Below are 23,062 nucleotides of genomic sequence, written 5' to 3'. Positions count from 1 at the left end.
AATGCCAGGGCCTCAGCTGAGGGGCAGGGAGAGGAGGCTTCAGTGGGACCTCAGATGCTCTTGGTCCTAGAGGCCCGGGAGACTGTCTCCTAACTGCCTGCCAGGGGGGCAGTGAATAAGTTAAACGGGCTACACTTCCTTCCAAGGACCTAAAAAAGAGCTCTTAATATTCAGAGCCCACATGTGAAATTCTGGAAATAAGACCAAATTCCTTTTCAACTTTAGCAGCCCTGATAGAAATAAAACAGTGGTTTTCAAACGTGTGCGTGTGTGTTCGTGGTTGTCTGATCCCCCAGTTTTGATGGTGGACCTGTCTAAATTCAGAAGTTAAGTACAGGTTCTTAAAAGGCACTTTTAGGGGCACGTGGGTGGCTCGGTCCATTGAGCATCCAACTTTTGGCTCAGGTCATAATCTCATGGTTCATCGGTTCAAGCCCCGTATTGGGCTCTGTTGGTGTGGAGCCTGTTTGGGATTCTTGCTCTCTCCTCTCTCTCTCATCCTCTCCCACTCATGCTCTCTCTCTCTCTCAAAGTAAATAAATAAATAAATAAAACTTAAAAAAGAAAGCACTTACAAAACAATGAAAATATATTCTCTTCATGACAACAGTATACGAAGGTATATAACATGATATACTTTTGAGCAAGTTAAAAATTTACTTTTGCTACAACTGATGGTACCTGCTCCTGAGCCCGGTCTTCCTGAATGCTGAGGGGGCGCACGTGACAGGTGCAGGGCAGAGATCACTCTGGCCCAGGCAAGATGTGAGAGGCAAAGGATGTTATCCAACAGGCACCAAGCAAGACTGCGTGCTTGAGACACACGTTAGAAATTTGCCTCCTGGGTATGTGGAAAACCACAATCAAGGCAGAAAACTAGATTTCCTGCGAAGAATTTACCAAGTAAACAATCTATGAACAGTGTGTATCTCTGATTATCTAAAAGATAAACTTTTATACATTGGCCAGTATATTTGAAATATATATTGGTCAGAATTTGAAAGTATTTTTATAGGATGCCAGGGTACTATATCTCACTAGTTGAAGACCACAGGCGTCAATAAACAAAGACCCCAGGACACCCGCTACAGCAGCAGGGAGATTCCCCTCGTGGGGAAGGACATGGCAGCAAGGGGATGGGAAGCCAGCAGGAAGGAAAAGCATGAGCATCCCTGGACCTGCAGAAGGTTCGGGATGGAGTATCTCCAATTCTAGGTAGGTAGATAGGTAGGTAGGTGTGTGTGTGTGTGTGTGTGTGTGTGTGTGTGTGTGTGTGAACTCCACACCCAACGTAGGGCTCAAACTCATGACCCTGAGATCAAGAATGACTGAGCCAGTCAGGTGCCCCTCTCTAGTTCTAGTTTTGAAACTAGAGAGCATGCTCATGCTGAATGTCATGGCTGTTTCCAAGATTTCTGCTGGGAAAGTCTGGAGGACTTGTTTGGTATTCTTATTACAGTGTGTGCTCAGCTAGTGGAGTTGGTATCGTTTGGGGTCTCAACTACCCAAGATGGTCACCGAAAGGCTGGTCAGGTGGTGCTAATTCTCTTCAGGTGCCACTGATCTTGGAAAGTAGGTCATAAGTCATACTATATCAACAAATAGGGTGGGGAGGAGACAAGGGTCAGAATCATTCCATAAACCTGACTACCGTCAATGGGGGACAGAAGATAGGCGGTTCAGGGCTGGATAGGGAAATGCCTTGTTTATGCTCTACCTTATTTTTAAAAATATTTAAAGCAGCTTACTGAGATATATCTTACTCAAAGGATGGAGTTAGATAAGAGCAAGCCCAGAACAAGGGCGAATTGGGTGTGGGTAAATAAAGTGAAAGCAAGAGAATCTGATCAGGATGTACGTTATAAAGCCCTTTAAGGTGGTGAGAGGCAAGCCATAATTAGGGCCCTGAGCCTCCCTGGAGGCCAATTCAAAGAGGAAAAACCTCAGTCATTGACAGGACTCCCAGTGTCCATAAGATTAACAACAGAGCAGCTCCTCAGGAGAAGCATCATACTTTTTGGTCCTGAGCAAAACTTTTCTCATAGGCCCTTTTAAAAGAGACACTTTATGGCAGACAGAAAAATCAAGAGCATCCTTCAAGAGACATACCATCTAGATTCATATGGCTTTTTTCCCATTCTGTCCATCAGGCCAAGTTAAAGATATAATGCCAAGGCACAGATCAAGAGAAGCAAGTCTAAGAGTGGCCAAGAGCAGCAAGGCCAAGTTTTGGTAGCTATCTTACGGTGGACATTAATCCAGGAATTAAATTTAAACTATTATGGCATGGATGTCTCTTTGGATAATTCCTTATCAACATTCTTCTTAAAATCAAGCCTGTTAAGATTTGGCCAGAAGAGAGTTTGAAATTACACGTTTGAGCTGAAAACCTAAAGCAGAGCTACTCTGTGCTGCTGATTAAGGGCAGAATTGTCTGCTCCCAACAATCAACTTCGTTTCTTTAGAAAACAGCCTATAAACAGTGGCTTGGAGGCTGAGCGATGAGGCCCAGGGGCTCCTGGAGGCACACAGATGTGGGTTGAAATGTCACCTTTACTGCTTCACTGCCTGTGGGACCTCTCTGAGATCATCAGTTAAATGGGGATCCATTCAATATCCACAAATGTCTCCCCCCACCATGCACCAGGTGCAGCGTAATGAAATAATGCCTACTTCCTACAATTGTTTGTGAGGGTTAAATAGGGAAATGCACCAAGCATTGAGCTCAGTGACTGGCACATAGTAAACATTCAATAAATATTGAAACTAATAATAGTAATAAAATAATAATCACAATAGAAGGTTTCTGGCTCCATTATAATACATAATTACATGTTGAAGGTCTCAAGGTTCTACATCACAGGAAATGGTTGCAGTGATTTTAGCCTGGAAAAGTTTCAAAGTCAGCATTACCAATCACCCACCAAGACACCAAAAATATCCGAAAAAGCACCCACACTTTTACGCTGTGCTAACTTACTGGTAAACGCTCTGAGATAAACATGCCTGGAGGTACCTAACGGAGTCAACCTGCTATTGCAGACTTAGATATAAGCCGGTTCAATTTTGGAGAACATCTGCCCAACTTGTGATTTTAGCTGCAGAATGTTGAAGTCTTGATGTTTTAGTGTTCCTGAGGGAAATATGCTGGTGCCCTCAATAATCTCTCAATTTGGTAATACCACACAGAATGTAATTTCTCCTATCAAATGCCTATGAAAACAAAAAGCCTACTCAACCCTGAACAGAGAACAAAACCACACTGTGTCAGGAACGTGGGACCAGCAGCTACGTCACTCATTAGCCAAGAATCATCTTTCTGTACAACAGTCCCACAGATATAATCCAAATTCGTGTCTGAGCAAAAATACAAATCACTACGTATCGGGACTTCAAGAGTCCCCACACAGATAAAACCTCAGATGCCAAGCAAGTCCACGGTCAACTGTCCTTTTGATAGTGATTAGAGAGTCCCACCAGGTAGCCTTGGAGGCCACTGTGAGTTCCTAACAACAAAACCCTGCCATCCTCATAGAGAAGCATTTATGTGTCTTTCCCGTGCATCAGGGGAGAGTGCAACTCATCCAAACACAGGCTTGCATCATTGAGGTCCAAGTTTAAAAAGGAATGGACAAAATACTACCCTTTGAAATTACCTTGCAGACTGTGACACCCCCAGAAGTATCCAGATGTAGGGTTATATGAAAATCAGCAGCTGGGCTGGGCAGGAGAGAGATCTATATTGTGCCCATACCATTCATCATTCATAACACATCAGGTTCTTATCCACTGAGTCAAAGGCCAAGAAAAGATCAATAAAAGCTACAAACAATCTTTGCTTTTCCTGACAGATTTTGATATAAAGTGGTGAAGAATGGTCGATGGTGTAATAGCTATGCTTTGCCGAGAATGCTGCCATGAGAGACCAGACTTTCAATTCATCAAGAAGAAAAATGGCATATATTTTAGATGGAACGCACTGCAAGCTAATGAGTCCAATTATATTGGGGGGGGGGTGCCAAAGAGGCTCATTATTCCTTTCCTTTATTTATATTTGATGGGTTAGGCTACTTTCTAATTTCAACCAAATTGAACCATTCATTCATTCAATCAATACTTACTAAGTAATGAATGCTAAGTACTCTGCTTGGTGCTAGGCAGACAGTGGTAACTAAAGAGCCACGCTTTCTATTTTTAGGAAGTTTATAATCTACACCCTTGTGTGTGGGACTGAGAAAAGTGCCAGGGAGAACAGTCCACTGGCAGAAGAAGAAATTCTCACTAGGTGTTTTTTAGTTTGAGATTGTAAATCATCTACCAGATGAGGGAATGTTAGAGAACCATTTGGGGGGGGGGGGCGTCATGCCGTTTGAAACTGAATTTTGTCTATAATGTTTTCAGAGAGAAGTTGCCCCACCCACAAACTGTGCTGAGGTGATGGGTCTAAGAGGTCTTTTTTTTTAAGAGGCCGTTTTTATACCACATGACGCCACTTCCCCGAACACAACAGTGTCAATCAGGGACAGACACCTGAACCAGAGGAACCAATCTGTTCTACTTGGAATTTGAAATTAGGGCTCAAGGATGAACAGACGGTGGTGGGCATTGGGGCTGTAAGACCAGGGGAAACTAGGGGGCTGGAAGTCAATTTAGTAACAAACAGCATTTAATAAGAATTTAGTGTGTACCAGGTCTTAGAAATACAACAATGAGCAAGACGGACATGGTTCCCACCCTCATTCCTGGTGGATGACAGAGTAGAAAGTAAATAAATACATGAAATAAATGGAGGGTGTTAAATACTATTAAGAAAAGAAATAGGATGCTGAGTTAGAGAACAGCATGGAGAAGAGAACCACTTTAGGGAAAGTGCCTCTCCGAGAAAGTGACATTTAAATTTTTTTAATGTTTATTTATTTTTAAGAGAGAGAGAGAGTGAGCATGCGTGAGTGTGAGTGGAAGAGGGGCAGAGAGACACAGATTCCAAAGCAGGCTCCAGGCTGTGAGCTATCAGCACATAGCCCTACATGGGGCTCGAACACACGGACCCCAAGATCATGACCTGAGCCAAAGGTGGATGCTTAACTGACTGAGCCACCCAGGCGCCCCCGAGAGGTGACATTTAAGCTGAAACCAGCCATGAGAAGTGCCGGAGAAGCCCATTCCAGGCAGAAGGAAGTTCAAGCACAAAGGTCCTGGGACAGGGAAGAACTCACAGCGTTCTAGAGACCAAAATAAGGCCAAATGTGTGAAGCACAGTGAGGGAGTGGCATGAAAGAAGGTGGAAGAGGAAGGCAGAACCGGATCACACAGGCTCTTGTAGGGCTTTGTAAAGGGTCTTGAATGGGCAGCCAAGGGTTTTAGGAAAGAAAAGACACTGTATTGTCAACATTTTAAAATATCACTCTGGTGTGAGGACAGACATAGAGACTAACAGGATGGAAGAGAAAGCCTAGAAATCAACCCTTGCATATATGGTCAATGGATTTTAGACAAGGGTGCCAAGATCATTCAATGGGGAAAGGACAGTCTTTTTTTTTTTTTTTTTAAGTTTATTTATTTTGAGAGTGAGTGAGCATGTGAATAAGTGTGTGCAAGCAGGGGGAGGGCACAGAGAGAAAGAGAGAGAGAGAGAGAGAAAGAGAGACAGACAGACAGAATCCCAAGTAGGCTCCACACTCAAGTGAGGAGCCTGATGTGGGGCTCGAACTCACCAACCATGAGCCCTGAGCCAAAATCAAGAGTTGCATGCTCAACTGACTGAGCCACCCAGTCACCCCAAAAGGACAGTCTTTTCAATAAATGGGGCTGGAAAAATGGATCTCCACATGCAAAATAATGAAGCCAGACCCCTGTGTCACTCCAAACACACATGAAATAACTCCAAATAGATCATAAACCTATCAAATGAAGCTGGACCCCTACCTTACACCATATACCCCATACAACAATTCAAAATGGATCAAACACAAAAAACGTAAAACCTAAAACTATCAAGCTCTTAGAAGAAAACACAGGGTGAAATCCTCATGACATTTGGATTTGGCAGTAACTTCCTGAATATACTATTGAAAGCACCTGCAAGAAAAGAAAAAATAGATGAGGGGCACCTGGCTGGCTCAGTCGGAGGAACACATGGCTCTTGATCTCGGGGGGCATGAGTTTGAGCCCCATGTGGGGTGTAGAGATTACATAAACAAACATTTTAAAAGGAAAAATGGATGGATTGGACTTCATGAAAATTAAAAACTTCTATGCATCAAAGAATATTGTCAACAGAGTAAGAAAACAGCCAAGATAACAAGAAAAAAGATTTGAAGATCATATATCTGATGAGGGAATTAGTATCTAGAATATATTAGGAACTCCTGTAACTCAGTACAAGACAAACAATTCAACAGCAAAACAAACAACCCCATTAAAAAACAGGCAAAGAGGGGCGCCTGGGTGGCGTAGTCGGTTAAGCGTCCGACTTCAGCCAGGTCACGATCTCGCGGTCCGTGAGTTCGAGCCCCGCGTCGGGCTCTGGGCTGATGGCTCAGAGCCTGGAGCCTGTTTCCGATTCTGTGTCTCCCTCTCTCTCTGCCCCTCCCCCGTTCATGCTCTGTCTCTCTCTGTCCCAAAAATAAATAAACATTGAAAAAAAAATTAAAAAAAAAAAAAACAGGCAAAGAACTTCAATACCATTTCTCCAAAGGAGAAATACAAATGACCATTAAGCGCATGAAAAGATGCTCAACATCATTAATCACGAGCGAAAGGCCAATCACAACAATGAGGAGGTGCCCCTCTACATCCATTGGAATGGCTATTAAACAAAATGGAGCCAATACGGGTGAGAGTGTGGAGAGAGTGGAACCCTCATGCATCACTGATGGAAACGTAAAATGGCGCGGCCACTGTGGAAACAAGCTTGGGAATTCTCTAAGAGTTAAAAATAGAATTATTACATGATCCAGCAATTCCACTCCTAGCTAACAGACCCAAAAGATTTGAAAACAGCGACTCAAACAAATACTCGCACACCAGCGTTCATGGCAACATTATTCACCATAGCTAAAAAAGTGCAAGCAACCCAAGCATTCATTTAGACAAATGGATAAACCAAATGTGGTGTCTATAAAGGACACAACTCATCCATGAAAGGGAAGAAATTCTGATACATGCTAGAACATGGATGGACCTTGAAAACAGCATGCTAAGTGAAATAAACCAGACACAAAGGACAAAGAGGGTAGCACTCCACTTACATGAGGTCCCTAGAATACGCAAATTCATAGAGACAGAAAGTAGACTAGAGGTTACAGGGGCTGGGAAGAGAGGGGAACGTGGCGTTGTTGTCTAATGGGTACAGTTACTCCTAGGGATGATGAAAAATGCTCTGATAGTGGGTGATGATGATAGCTGCACAACATTGTGAATATGCTCACCGCCCCCCTGAAGTGTACTCTTAACAATGCTAAATTTTATGTAGTGCATATTTGACCACAATAAAAAAAAAAAAAAGCAAACCAAACAAACAAATAAACAAACCATCACCACTGGGAAAACAGACGGGAGAGAGGTGACTGTGCAATCAGGGGAGCTGGGCCGCAGACAGAACGGCACCGATTTGCAGGGGAGAAATCACAGACCAGAGAGAACCCGAGAAAATAGCTGCCTGATGGCTTCCCGGTCACATGAGGCCCAGCTGTGCTGGCTGAGCTTCATTTTGGTGAGACCCACCCACATGCTTTCCGTGAATCGCCTCAGACTGGAGCTGGACTGAGTGGGCCTTTGTTCCTTGCAAGGAAACAATCCCTGATGAAGGCAGGGAACAGCTGGGATCCAGTGAGGCAGCAGCCTGGGCACTAAACGCTGGAGGTTCCTAAAGCCAGACGCAGCTCCAGGAGGGCAGAGAAACTGCTTTTCCGTCCTCTCAGGGCTTAGCACCGGGCCTGCTGCGGGGTGACAGGCCTCCACTAAATGGTTATCGGGTGAGCACCGAGAAGCCCTCTGTGAGCCTTCTCATAAAGGTCTGAGCTTCCACGTTCTCGCTCACCAAGTGTACGCCCAATTTAAATCAAGCCAACTGAGCCCCGAAACCTATCCTCACTGTCAATGTGAACAGCCAATCTTGGTTCTTCACAAGGACTTCCACCTCATTCGGTCAAGGTCAAAAGAAGTCTATGCAAAAATTTCAATTTTACAGGCTGCTGGCCACCCTTTTACCAACTTTGAGTTTCAGGATGCCCACGATTTATTGAGTTTCCAACAACACTCATCAACCCGAGTGTGTTAAAAAAAAAAAAAAAAAACTAACCTTATTTTCTCATGACCAGAGAATCCATAAAACGGTTACTAATTTAATCACGCCTGTTGGTCAGAGGACAGCAAATGTCTCCTTCCTTAAAACACTGGGGTCAGAATTTCAAGAGATCCTGAGAGGGCAAAAATGGAACTTGGCTCATTTCACTCGTCTCCACCATGCCAATCACCAGCGCCTGTCATTTCTGACAAGGGAAGAGTCGACACAACCTAATTGCACAAAAGGAGGGGAGCTGGCACCCAGAGAATCTACGGCAATGTTGGCTACCACATGATTAAAAGGGTAACTTGAAGACTATATAACAAGAAGACATCTACAGGGGCACCTGGGTGGCTCAGCTGGTTGAGCGTGCGACTTCGGCTAGCGTCATGATCTCAGAGTTTGTGGGTTCAAGCCCCACATCAAGGCTCTGTGCTGACAGCTCAGAGCCTGTAGCCTGCTTTGGATTCTGTGTCTCTTTCTCTGCCCCTCCTCCACTCACGCTCTGTCTCTGTCTTTCAAAAATGAATAAACGTTAAAAAAAAAAAAGACATTTACAAAATATAGCTAAATGAAAAAAAGAGAGAAATGTGAAATTATACATATAATTTGATTATGACTATGTGGGAATGAGGTGAGTAGCTCTAAAGACTGGAAGGTACCCAAAGGAGATGAAAAAAGGGGCTGCAGGGCAGAGGAATGACACATGGTTTTTTTAATGCTTATTTATTTATTATGAGAGAGAGAGAGAGAGAATGCATGCAAGTGAAAGAGGGGCAGAGAGAGGGACAGAGAAAACCTTAAGCAGTGTCCGTGCTGTGAGTGTAGAACGCGACATGGGGCTTGAACTCACAAACCTCAAGATTATGACCTGAGCCCAAATCAACTCCGATGCTTAACCAAGTGAACCACCTAATTCCCATTATTGGAATTTTTAAATGTATTTAAAATTTACTTTATAATATTCAAAAAGTCAACTACACACACACACACACACACACACACACACACACACACACACACGCACACTCATGGCTCCAGAGTAAAAACCTGAACAAATGGAAGGAAGAATTTTAGCCAGTGAGCTGCCTCATCAGGCTGGGGATGACGATGCCTAGTCTAGGGCTCACCAAGGCAGGGTTTCTTCAAGCGTGATCCTGGGACTGGCAACATCACCATCCTCTGGGAACTTGCTAGAAATGCACATTTTGGGTTAACCCCAGACCTACTGGATTGGAAATTCTGGGGATGGGGCCCAGCAGCCCGTTGTGATAAACTCTCCATGTGATGCAGGTGGCTGCTCAAGTTTGAGAACCACTACACTCAAGTACCTCCCCAACCTGACAGTGTGTGGTTCCCACAAGTCTACAAAGGGTCATCTTTGGGGGGGGTCTTGGAGATCAGTTAAGTGTCTGACTTCAGCTCAGGTCATGATCTCACAGCTCATGAGTTCAAGCCCCATAACAGGCTCTCTGCTGTCAGCACAGAGCCCGCTTCAGATCCTCTGTCTCCCTCTCTCTCTGCCCCTCCCCCACCAGCACGCATGCTCTCTCTCAAAAATAAACATTTAAATAAGTAAGTGAATAAATAATCCATCTTTCATGACTTTGTTTTCTCCCCAAACACCACTCTCACTGTTTATAAGAGCTCCGTATGACTTACTGGATCAGGTTCAAAGTCTTTACCTGAGTGAGAGTCACGGTTCTTTTATTGCCAAATTTTATCTATACCACCACAGATGGCGACCTAACAGGAACTGTGCTTATGCGTGCCATCTCATTCAATCCTCCCAACAACTCTATAAGACAGATAATATTAATATCTCCATTTATATAATAATATGATATCCCCACAGATGAGAAAGCGGGGGCCAAAAGAAGTCCAAGATCATACAGCTAGGAAATGATGAAACAGGCACGACTTCAGAGCATGTGTTCTTTGGCACCACTGAGGTTCAGAGAAGCTCCCAGACAATGGTGGGTGGTGGAGCCAGTATGCGAAGCCGGCCCGATTTCAAAGTCTGCCGGCTCTGTACCACTCGGCTCTGCTGCCTCACACTCTCTGCTAGGCAGGGCCACTTGCTCACTGCCCTTGGAATACAGCACCGCCAAGAATCACATTGTTGGCCAACATCTACTGTCGATCTTCTTTCACCACCAACCCACGTTAGACAGCCTGTGTGAGGCCTTCCAGGCTGCTTCCGTGAGATCCCTGGCTAGGAAGGGTCACACCCTCCCTTCTCTTAACCCCCACCGTGCCCTATCTGTATCCCTCTCCCGACATTTACCAGTTCCCGCCCCGAATCACAGTTACACACGTGCTCCTTCGGGAGAGGCGGTGGTCTGAGCTGGCCTGGTGCCACCGATGACTGACACAGAACATGCATTGATTGAGTCAAGCAATGTGTCTTTTATGTGACTAAATTCATTTTTTAGATATTTTACGTATCTTATCTGCCCAGCTCAAGACAGTAAGCTCCTTAAGAACAAGGACCAAACCTTTTACTTATTTTATATTTTCAAGACTACTCAGCCCTGGGCCAGATAATACAGTCAAGTCGGTAAGATAAGCTGGAGTTCAAATGAAATGCTACTGGTACACAACTCTGGTATAATTTTTCCTACTACTTAAGCCCTGCAAGAATGCAGCATATATTAGTGGAGGATAACTGGGTTCGACACAAATGGATCCAAGCAACTCATTTTTTTGTAAATAGAAATAATAAATTTAATGTTTTTATTAGTGTTAGATAATAATCAAGAGAATTCCATGAGCACATTTTCCTGAAAATTTGTTCAAATTTCCATGGGGGACCAAAATCACAATTCTGTCTTTAAAAAATTGAGGCTAAAATATGCCTTCGTTATTCCTCTTTTAAAATGAAAGCATACTCTTTCCAAAAATCATAACATAAACCCAATGTCTCTCATAAGGAAAATGTGTATATTTTCATTCCGCATATCTATCATCTATTAAAGTCATTTATCTAGCCCAACAAATATACTTTTAATAGGAAGAAAAAAAAATCTCATCAATATTCTAACTCCTATCACATATCCAGAAAGCAAAGGTACAGAAAATCAGAATAAGTCTTTCAATAATATTTAAACCTCAGAAACTAGGTGTGTAAACTTTTAAGAATAAGATAATACAAAAACCCAATGCTGCCTCTCTTAATTCATTAATCATTTAATTGAATTACATACCCCGATTTTATACACCAGAGAAAAATACCAAGCCACAACATATTTTTAACAGACTGGGAGACACAGATTAAGAGTACGTGACAATAAAAACAAGTAGATAAAGATGATCGGATTTTTATGGCCTTTCAACAGTCATTTCTTCCCGTCCAAGCCTTATACTGTACCCACATGGTCTGACAGTAAATAGACAACAAAAGATCTGATGAGCTTGGCGATGCTCTAAATCTAAATCAATGTACTACCACTGAACAGACAGTGTAAACTTACCAGCTCCACAGATCCATAATGTTTCCTACTGAAATCCCCACGTCTACAGCCTAGGTCTTCCGAGACAGAGCTGGAACAAAAATGCTTCATCAGTATTATACATAGCGATCTGGCCACAAACCTTCTGCAAAAATCCACTACCATTTGCAAAAAGGGCTGCTATGGAACAGGCTCGCCCCAGCTCCTCACTGCAGGGGAGCCTCCTCGCCACAGACACAGTCCTCAGCAGCCATTGCAGTGCCCAGCTTCCTGGAGCCCTCAGTAAAAAGAAAAACACCCGAGTCATCCCTGCAAGTATAGGCAATGATTGAATTAAATATTTAGTCATTTGGAATCGATTGAAATTTCCAAGGCGACTGGTGGTTTGTAATTTCATTTCTGTATAACCAAAGGGGATGAGAAACCCTGCAGTAAACTTGAGGCCAGGGACAAAGCTTGCAATTATCTTTCGTTTAAGAGAGCCTCTTTGTCCCACATGTTCAATATAAAAATAACCAGCATTATTTGATGCTATATGGCAGAAATGAAACTTGAAATAGGAGGGAAAAACTTCAAAATCCTGGTAGGCCCCTCCCCACCACCCCCCCCACCCCGCTTTAATTTATGACAATATGACAATGTGAAAAAAAGAGAGCAGCCCTGACAGAAAAATCTAAAAACCTAACTTCAAGGATATTCAGTTTTTATATAACAGTAGCTAATGCCTCTCCCACCCCCCACCCCCAGGAGGCTTAAATCAGATAAGAAAAATCACATGCACTGTGGAGAAGAGCAATTAAAACACGGGTGAAACTCTTACTGCATTTACATCTTGAATGTATAGTTACACACTCAAAAGATACATATCTTATCCACGAGGTAGTATATTTAGGACCCCAAGCAGTGCTCCTGAAACCACCGGAGATTCACAAATGCAAGCAGCTTTAACAAGTCTTGTCCTCAGAGGTCATGCAAATAACTCCTACTGAAACGTAGAAAACAGAACTGCACGGGAGCTCCATGTTTGATATATCCAAAAATGTTTGGGCTCTAACATGCAGAGAAAGGTGAATTTTGTACCTTTTCATCCTTCCTTAAAAGGTGGCTACATTTTCTACATTACAGCCTCCTTGGCACGCTCAGGAAGAGACTGACTCTGCTGTTTAGCATCCACGGACCTGACTCTTTGCCAGGACACTATTTGATAGGCTCCAAGCAAGACAGCATGAGAGAAATGAGATTAGAGGGTCTAATGGTATTCTGCTTCCACCATTTCACAGAGATGGCTGAATTAATCTTATATGAGAAATTTAACCTTTTGTAGTCTCCACTTCCTTAGCAGAAAATGTGCAACAAATTAATGACTGCAGCTTGGAAGAGTGTCCGAGATATTACCCAGGCAACCGTCCTGCTTTCGGTGACAGGATTTTCTGTACCCCCCACCCCCCACCCCCAAATCCCCGAAAGAGATTTAAAACTTCTGGTCTGTATTAAATATGTCCTCTATGTCCATTTTCAAAACCCTCCTGGAGAATCTGCCATTGCCCTACATAACAGTTTCAGGATCCTTCCCCGGTGGCCCCGCGTAACCGAGAGAGGGGGCTCCAGTGACAGGAGTGTCTAAGCATCAGCTAGAGATCAGGCAGAGAGTGGACGCCCAGTGGCTGATGACTGAAAGCTCTGTCTGCCTGGCTCGGCCCACCTCTTCAGTTTTAGTGGGGCCACCAGCCCACTATCAATAGCAGCAGTTTCTAACACGAACGGCCAATATCATGAAAAGAACAAACATGCTGGGCTCTGGGCCCCTCCCCAGGCTGCTCTCAGCACCACCGAGGGTGTTCTAAGACACAGTGCCAGCTCCCTAACTTTGCCAACAGCCAGAAAGTAACTCAACAAAGATGACAGGTCTGTGTCCTGGGGCAATCACATCCTCAGAAGCTTCATAGTGGGAAAGCAGTGTCCTATGAAAACAACCAGGAGAGAGATAAACAGAACATCTGCTATCGGTTGTCCTTTTCCCCCTCTAATTACATCTCCCCCAATACACTGCAGAGACAGTGCCAACTGATGGTGGGAGCCAGGCTGAACTATATGGGGTGCACTTCTGCGGCCTCAGGAGGCACTCAAACCGCCTTGTTATGAAACCCTCCTGGCTCCCCTACGCCGTCCCCAGGCTCTCTGGCCCCTTCGGACCCAGCACAGGAGATGTGATTGAAGAGGTCACCCGGAGCTCCAAGAGGAACTTTGTTCTCCTACAGGTCCCCGCGCCTGGCCTACTGCTCGGCACAGAGTGGACATGCGGGACATGTTTGTTGTATTAGTGGAGATCTTCGCACACCGTTTGGATCTAACTAGCTAATGCCTGAGAGCACCCCTCGTGGGCACGAAGGCTGACATTCTCTCATAAGCCAATGGTCATTGTTCCATCCGTCCAGACAGCTCTGGCCCAGGAAGCAGACACTGCTATGTGCATGCCAAACCTTAATCTGTTTTCCTCTTGGGCTTGTCACTAGACTACGTGTCCCAAGCCCCTCTTGCAGTGTGACTGCATGACTGGGCTCTGGCAAAGAGGATATGGGCACCACTTCCAGGCACATCCCATGGGACGTCTTACTTTCCTTCCCCTTGGCCAGCAGGGTGAGGAGGGCTGCAAGGACCCCCAGGAGGGCAGAGCGTCAAGAGGAAAAACACCTGGGTCTCTGAAAGACGAAGCAGAAGGCCACACCTCCAAGAGCCTCCGTATTAGAATATGATGTGAGCAAGAACTAAACACTGAGTGTGTTCATCCCTTAGAATTTAGGTTTACCCGTTAAAGCTGCGGTGTCACCCAAAGTCATATGGAAGTAGGTATCTTGCAAGTGGGGTGCTCCCATAGCAACAACCTACTATCTGTGGCACCGGCCTGGTAGGCAGGCAGCTGCCAGTATGGAAACTGATCTCAGAGGCTGGGAAAATGGAGATCTACATAACAAGGTGGCAAAATATGGGATGAAACTTACACCCGCGGTAATGTAGAAGGCGGACCTGCAGCCCTAGGGAAAGTGGCTGGACAGAGCAGTGATGCTGTGCATGGCTGCCACTGGCCGACCTTAGCAAGGTTTTTTACAAAGAAGAGACGAACCCGGGCAAGAGCCAGATGGATTTCACACACAAGAAGCAAAGAGAGAGCGTCTAGAGACCAAGGGCTTCACAGGCTTTGAGAATTCATGGGTTTTGGACTCCAGACAGTAAGAGTTCTGGCCAATGCAGTGTGGGTAGAAATGATGGATACCTCTTCCACGGATAGTCCTTGCTCTCTTTCCTCATCCACCGGTTGAATGGAGAGGGCAATGAAGACCAAGCGGGGGGTGAAGCCACAACATGAAGGAGGCTTGGTGACCACAGAGAAGATCCCACATGATGTGAGTGAAAAATAACTTTTCTTATTTTATGGCACTAAGACTCAGAGTTTATTACAACAGGTGATTTACCTTAACAGATAAAGCTCTCCACAGGTAACAGACAGGGGAAGGGTAACTCCCACAAAAAGGGGTTGTCAGAGGGCTGGTGGGCCAGGATGACTCTCCGGGGTGAGCAAACGGTGGCCCCCCAACTGCCTGTTACTGTGAACAAAGTTTTATTCGCACACAGCCGCGCCCTCTGGATACAGGTAGTCTGCAACGGCTTTGGCATCACAAAGACCGAGCTGAGTACCTGCAACAGAGACTGCATGGGCCACAAAGCTCAAGCTATTTACTACCTGGCCCTTTTACAGAGTAAGTTTGCCCGGCCACTGCCATGCAGCCTCACAGATCCTTTTTGTTGGTTTCAGGCCTACCCATAAACTGTGATTAATAAGCCAAAGGAAATACTCAAGTCCACCAGAATCCCTGGGGGAAGCTTTCTAAAAATGCAGGTTCCCTGGCCCTATTCCCAGAGGCTGTGATTCAGCACGTCTGCGACTCTAACAAGCAGCCGGGAGAATTCTGATACAGGTGGTCCACAGACAGTGTTTTGAAAAATACTGCTCTTCCAGACGACTCTGGAATCCCTGGGAAACCCGTTCACCATTATGCAGCACTTTTATAAGGAAGGACAAGGCCTTGTTTGTTTTCTACTAATGGGAGGACATACGGGTGATACGGTCCTTAGGGGCAGGTGCTTCAGTCACAGATATAAGTCCTTAACCTCTCTGGGCAATAGTTCCCTCCTGGATAAAATGTGGTTGTTGCTATCGCCTACTTAACAGGGTTAGAAAGAATAAATTAGAATAAAACTTTATTTTAAGCACAAGGACTGTCACATAAAAACTACTCAATTAGTGTTAGCTATTATTACTGCTCTTATTAGTAGTATCAATTCTTAGGTTGTTAGAGCCCTGGGACATTTGCCATAAATGATTACACGCTTTTTCCAGAGTTTTAAATAAGACCCCTCCCCCGCCAACCTTGCAGAAGAGGAGGCTTGGGGCCAAGCAGTAGGCCTCCCAGGGCAAGGCTAAGTATAGCATCACAGCTCAGCATGACATCTCCTCCCTAGAAGGGTTGCCCTAGCAGTGTGACCTCACCTAGAAAATACTTAGGACCCAAGAACATGTCACCAGCACAAGGCAGGTGCAAAAAAGAACCAAAGAGTTCAAGTTCTTCACATGCAGTGTGGTCTGGGCTCTAAATAAACTGTTTTAGCAAAACTAATGTGTGAGGATGCCGGATCATGCTTTGCAAGCGTGTACAGAGCTGAGGACCTTCATGTCACGTCTCTAAATAAGGCCAGGGATGGGAGCACAGATTTCCAGCCCCACAAAGAGGCTAGAAAAATTACCATTATATAAGTCAGGTTCTCGGAAGGCAGGACAACCCCCTCCAAAGAGTCAAACTAAATAAGGAAAGAAAAGAAGCTGACACTCAATGATACAGGTTCTTACTCGACTGACCTGGAGCTTAGTGACTCACATTAACGACAGGCCAGACCCCACCAATCCAGGCCTCAGTCATTTCTAGCCCTGCTGGAATAGTTAAAGCCAGCACGGGGACTCTTCCTGGATCAGCAGAGAGAATTTGTGAAAGGCAACAGGCAGTTTTTCAGAAGCCTACTGATGGCAGAGTTCAATGTCAGGAGCTCCAGGACAATGCCTCAGCCCCCTTGATAAGCAGACAGTAATAGACAGATGGAAGAGATTCCCCTATTTGAGGAACAGAGAGGCTAAAAAATGTGCCAGACTACAGACTGAGGCGTGGAGGGAGCCTGAGCTTCTAAACACCAGGAACTAGAACAGCTTATTGCACATAAGGGACCAGTTGTCTCTCTTGAAGATAAGCGACACCGAAAAAGCAGAGATGCAATTATACATTAATTTCCAGGGGTGAAATGGAAGAATTCTGTCCTCGTTTGAAGACACCTAAGATACCAGGAAGAAGGAATTAAGCAGGAAGATCTGTAGAGTGAAAGGAGCCCTGGAAATCAGAGCCCCTTGATTCTTGCTTCAGACAGCACCCTGTTCCCCTACCGTGTTGCTGGGGTTGCAGGTACCATGTGCTCTGTGGACCAGGATCTTTAAGTTTACCATACCCTTAGCAAATTCCACCAGCCATAAGGTGGTCAGACACACGTGCCCGGATTTGGATCTCTTTGGCACACTGGCTCTGTGACCTCAGGCAAGTTACTTACCCTCCCTGAACCCCTTTCCTCATCTATGACATGGGCTTAAAATAATATCTGCCTCCACGGGGGGATTAAAAGCACAACACCTGACATAGTAGCCACTAAATAAATGTTCGTTATTCTAAACCCCACAGACCTTATCTATCTTGGTCACCACCAGGCCCTGTGCGTCTTTCAGAGTACCTGGCTCATAGCAGGCTGCTCAGTACATATTTGTTAAATAAATGAATCATGAATAAACGAATGATAATGTCTGCTCCCTTTGCTCTGCTTAAGCTCAGGTGGGTCCCTGCTTCCTTCTCATTCCCCTTTCCCCCACCCCCGAATTAGCTATTCTGAAACATCTCTTTTGGTGCATCTGATGTTACTTTCACTGTTACTCATCACCTTTCTCATTCAAATCCTCTTTTCTCCAACATTCTGGAATGCATTCCTCCTAGAATATTTACGTACTCACTAAGTTTCCAACAAAGACATATGTCCCCAGAATTCATCTGGTTCTCTACTATTAATGAAGTCTTACAATTCCCTGCAAGGTTTCTCTTAGTAACGATCTCTACCACCGCCTCTAAAATTTTCTAAATAAAAAAAAAAAAAAAAAAAAAAACAGCAACCACACCAAATACTGGTGAGGACAGGAGCAGCCAGACCTCTCACACACTGCGGTGGGAATGTCACATGGTAAGCTGAGCCTCTTTGGGAAATAGTTTGGCAGTGACTTATAAAATTAAACACGCAGTTTACCCATATGACCCAGTAATTGCACGCTTGGGCATTTATCCTGGAGAAATGAAAGTGGATAGGCACAAAAATCTGTACACAAATGTTTCCTAGCAGCTTTCTGCGGAAAAGCCCCAAGCTGGGAAAATCCTAGAAGTCCTTGAAAGGGCAAATGGTTAAACAAACTACGGTATATCCATCCCACGGAGTATTGCTCAGTAATTAAAGGAACAAACTACTGGAAAATGCAACAATTTGCACCAATCTCCAGGGGATTATGGTGCATAGAAAAAAGCCAATCCTAAGAGGTTACATTGTGTGTGGTTCCGTTTATATAACATTGAAATGACAAGGTTACGGAGGTGGGCATGGTTATAAAGGGCTACATGAGGCACCCTGCGGTGATGGAGCCTTTTTGTACCTTGCCTGTGGTGGTGGGTAACCAGACCCAGCCATATCACAGAACTGCACGTAAAACAGGAAATCTAGGACCAGCAGACTGTATCCATGACAACTTTGTGGTTGTGATACACTGTATGATAGTGATGTAAGATGCTACCTTGGGGGGAACTGGGTAAAGGGCACATGGGATCTCTCTCTGTTCTTTTTTTTTTTTTTTCTCCTTAAGCCGCTGCATGGGGCTTGAACTCATGACCCCGAGATCAAGAGTCATGAGCTCTACCGACTAAGCCAGCCAGGTGTCCCTCTCTGTGTTATTTCTTACAACTTTATATGAATCTATGATTCTCTCAAAAATAAAAAGTTTCATTTAAAAAAAACTATCTGAGGGGCGCCTGGGTGGCTCAGTCGGTTAAGCGTCCGACTTCGGCTCAGGTCATGATCTCACGGTTTGTGGCTTCGAGCCCCTCATCGGGATCTGTGCTGGCAGCTCGGAGTCTGGAGCCTGCTTTGGAATCTATGTCTCTCTCTCTTGGCCCCTCCCCTGCTCGCTTGCTCTCTCTCTCTCTCAAAAATAAATAATTTTAAGATATTAAAAAAAAAAACTGTATCTGAGCCCAAATTCTTTCACTTATTCAATAAATAGTTACTGCGCACCTCTGAGATCCCAGGTGGTAAGCCAGGTGCTAAACCTGAGACGTGTGGACCCTGCCCTCACAGCACTTACAGTTCAGCAGAAAATTTTCAAGTACACGGCGTTTCACAGGAACAAAAATATTGTGCAAGAAAAGCACATCCGGGTCTAGCAAATATAGTAAATTGTAAAACAGCCTCTTGTTATGCCTTCACGAGTAGCATATGCAAACTTCAGGTGCGGTGTCCCACAGCAGAAGCCTGGAAGGTCTGTTGTGCGTTCCTCGGCACCAGACCGGCCATCCGGAAAGCTGGGAACCACCACCTACCAAATGATCCCAGTAAGTGTAATGTCTGGGCATCTGCTCGCTCCCTTCCCCACTCTTCAGTGACCTGGGTTCTCCTCTCCTATAAGGTCATGACTGGAGGGCTTTCCAGCTGACAGTATAATTTGTCCACAGGAGACCTCTACAGGTATGACCACAAAGTGTTAAACAGGAACTTCTTCAAGGGAAAAAAAAAAAAAAAATCAACAGACAACATATGTTGCTGCATACCTCCCTTGATCACTAGCAGGTTTTACTTCTTTGGGGAAATCCTTCCAAGGTCTGTCTCAGCAGGTCCTCAGAGTTTTTCCACTGAGGTGCACAAGATCTGCCTCTGGCTGCGCCCGGGCCCCGAAGGGACGCATGCTATCCAGGGTGGGCGCTTCTGAACAGTCCCCTATGTGGCAAGAATCCTAGGGAAGACCCAGGTCATTCTGACGCTTGCGACTCAGAAGAGCGCCCCTGGCCCCTGGGCCTGAGCCAGTTAGACATGCAGACTCTCGGGCCCTACCCCAGGCCTAATGAAACAGAATCGCCTTTTAACAAAATCCCCTGAGGTTTCATATACACACTGAAATTTGGGAAGCACCAATTCTAGATCTTGATTCTCCAAACTTTTTCCCTAATTTGTTTTATGATGACATATTTCAAGACACAGAAAAATAGATAACATAATGAACATTACAGATAGACTTGAAACGCCGGGGTACCTCTCTTTGATCCTACTGCCCTCTCCCCTTCCCCTGGAACAATCACTAAATAATTTGATATATACTTCTGGCTCATATTTTTATATTAGTACTACCTATGTACTTACTCATAAACAATATGCAAGATTATTTCGCATGTTTTAAAATTTTACACAAATAAATACCGCACTATGGTATGTCTTTCCACAACTAATGTCTCTGGTTGAACAATCTGATGTCAAGATTTAGACATGTGGATACCCGTAGCTCTAATTCATTCACGCACACGGCTGTACAGCGTCCTTCTGCATTAATGTACCGTTGTTCTTCCATTCTCCTACTCTTGGACATTTCAGTTGTTTCCAGTTTCTAAGCAACACTGTAATGAACATCCTTTCACAGCTCTCCTTCAAGACGATAATCATGTCCCTAGATCACATACCCAGGAGGGGGAACTGCTGGGTCATAAGAGCCTGTTGATTTTTTCTACATATTGCAAACTTGCTTTCCAAAGCGAGAGTAGCGATTTCCTCCCCCAACTGTAGCATGTGCGTTGTGGGTGCTCTGCATCCTCGCTAACACTTAGTGTTGGCAGAAATGGGTTTGGGCCAGTCTGAAGGACATGAAATAGGGTCTCACTGAGATGTGGTTTCACTTTTCACTCCCCTGATAACACAAGCCTGGACATCCTTTCCTTTGCTTATTAGCTCTGTGGGCTACCTTTTCTAGGATGTACAATATTGCTGATCCTCTGCCCACTCCCCTTCTGTAGGTTGTTGGTCTTTTCCTAATTGATTTCTAAGAATTATTTGTATACTCTGAATACCACAACTTTTCGGTTAAAAAAAGCACAGATGTCTTCTTTAAAACAGTGGTTTTTCTTTCAAAAATTTGCTCCTGGTATCTTTTACCATGCAGAAATTTAAAAATGCTATGGGGCGCCTGGGTGGCTCAGTCAGTTAAGCAGCATCCCCCTTTGGCTTAGGCTGTGATCTCCTGATTTGTGAATTCAAGCCCCACATTGGGCTCTCTGCTGTCAGCACAGAGCCTGCTTTGGAACTTCTGTCCCTCCCCTTCCCTGCTTGCACACACTCCCTCTCTCAAAAATAAAAAAACAGGGGCACCTTGGTGGCTCAGTCTGTTAAGTGTCTGACTTTGGCTCAGGTCATGATCTCACGGTTCGTAAGGCTACGCCCCACATCAAGCTCTGTGCTGACAGCTCGGAGCCTGGAGCCTGCTTCGGATTCTGGGTCACCCTCTCTCTCTGCCCCTCCCCCACTCATACTGTGTGTGTGTGTGTCTCTCTCTCAAAAAGAAACAAACATTAAAAAAAAATACAAAAATTCTAGTGTAAACATGTTCAATCTTTTCCTTTCTGATCTTTGTTTTCTGACTTATGAAATCCTTCACCACCACACATCATAAAGATAGTCTTTATGGTCTATATGGTCTTTATAGTCTTTATGGTCCGGGTGCCTGGGTGGCTCAATTGGTTAAGCTCCGGACTCTTGATTTTGGCTCAGGTCATGTCGTTACAGTTTGTAGGTTTGAGCCCCACAATCGAGCTCTGTGCTGACAATGTAGAGGAGACTGCTTGGGATTCTCTCTCTGTCCCTCTCTCTCTGTCTCTCTCATATGCAGATGCCCAGTCCCCACCCCAAACCTCCTGGATCAGAATCTTCAGGAGTGGGATCTAAGCACCTGTCTTTTTACCCAAAATAAATTCCAAAGGTGACTCTGAGAAATGCTGGCAGACCTATTTTCTATCCTGGATGCCAACGGAAGGCGTCTCCTCTACAGAACCCCATGGAACCATCTAATCTCTGTCTCTTTCACCAGCTCAGTCTCTCTCTCTCTCTCTCTTTTTTTCTGCAGAGACTGTGCTTTGCATTCCAATGATATCAGTACTACCGACAAGCCCCAAATGTACACCGCCAGGCTTCATGTGCACTCGTTTACCTTTCCTACTTCTCCCAGAAGTGCCAGCAGTTTAGTGTGGGTTTGGCAAAACTGATCCAAGAATGTGATTTCTCACTTCCGCCAGTGCTTGATTATTTGCACAGTCTCTAACCTATGGAGCGAAGCACCGTTGACTTCTCTCTCCCAAGATCTACAGTCAGTCCTCAAATGTCACCAGTGACCACCTCCCTCCCAGTCCCTCTGTCTGACGGGTCCCCGTTGTCTGCAACTGAGATGCCTACAGTGGCCTAGCCAGTCTCCCTGTGTCTTCATCATACAATCTTAGGATAGAAGAGACTTCCACAGACTTCCAGCTCCAGACACGTAAGGACCATCTGGGGTCCAACCTGTCATTTGTGATTGTGTATTCTCTACCAGATACTACTTACACACCGTTAGTGATCACAAACACAGTATGCCCCAAGGCCCTCCATTCTGGCTACTTAAACCCTTTTCTCCTGGAGTGAACTGAAGTCCATCCCATCTGAATTTCCACTAGCTGGTCCTACATCTTCACCCTTTCATTTTTTCCTTAATTTCTTTACCATTACTTACCCGCCCCGCACCCCCGGCCACTGTGGGACCTGCCCGCGCCCCAACTCAGCACTTCAAACACTCTACCTTTCTTCCTTTTCCTTCAGCTCATGAGCAGTTTCTTAGCTTCTTATCTTCAGACCTGGAATGCCCTCTCTAAACTCCTTTTTCTTCCCGACTCACTCCCTGCTCCCAGTCTAGAAATTCCAAAGAAGGGATTGGATTAACGTCTGCCTCTCCCACTAGACTATAAATCTTACACTGGCAGGATCTTCCTTGGTTTTGCTCAATGTAAAATCCTTAGCACCTAACATAATACTTGGCACAGAGTCAGCTCTTACTGGGGTTGTACTGAATGATGGGAAGGGGGATGGGAACGGGAAGGGGAGGGAGAAAGAGAGAAAAAGAGAAAGGGTGGGGGGG

General features: G+C 44.9%; 1 protein-coding gene across 9 annotated transcripts in view; it reads right to left on the bottom strand.

Moving 5' to 3' along the window:
- Nucleotides 1–23,062, bottom strand: part of GARNL3 (GTPase activating Rap/RanGAP domain like 3) — a 151,144-nt gene that overhangs the window by 101,128 nt on the left and 26,954 nt on the right. For 6 of the 9 annotated variants that reach the window (XM_086684043.1, XM_086684042.1, XM_086684041.1 and 3 more), the window contains exon 3: nt 11,761–11,830. In XM_086684043.1, the coding sequence (XP_086540169.1) occupies nt 11,761–11,830 (70 nt within the window). Of the gene's footprint in view, nt 1–11,760; nt 11,831–12,559; nt 12,580–12,819; nt 12,945–23,062 lie in introns of those variants that run through there. The other 3 variants (XM_086684045.1, XM_086684047.1, XM_086684046.1) reach the window with 2 other exon arrangements.

Source organism: Puma concolor, chromosome D4 (assembly GCF_028749965.1).
Source record: "Puma concolor isolate L17-30 chromosome D4, mPumCon1.1.hap2, whole genome shotgun sequence".
NCBI classification, from domain to species: domain Eukaryota; kingdom Metazoa; phylum Chordata; class Mammalia; order Carnivora; family Felidae; genus Puma; species Puma concolor.
Note: the sequence above shows the minus strand (reverse complement) of the source record. Positions and strands in the feature narration are given on the sequence as shown.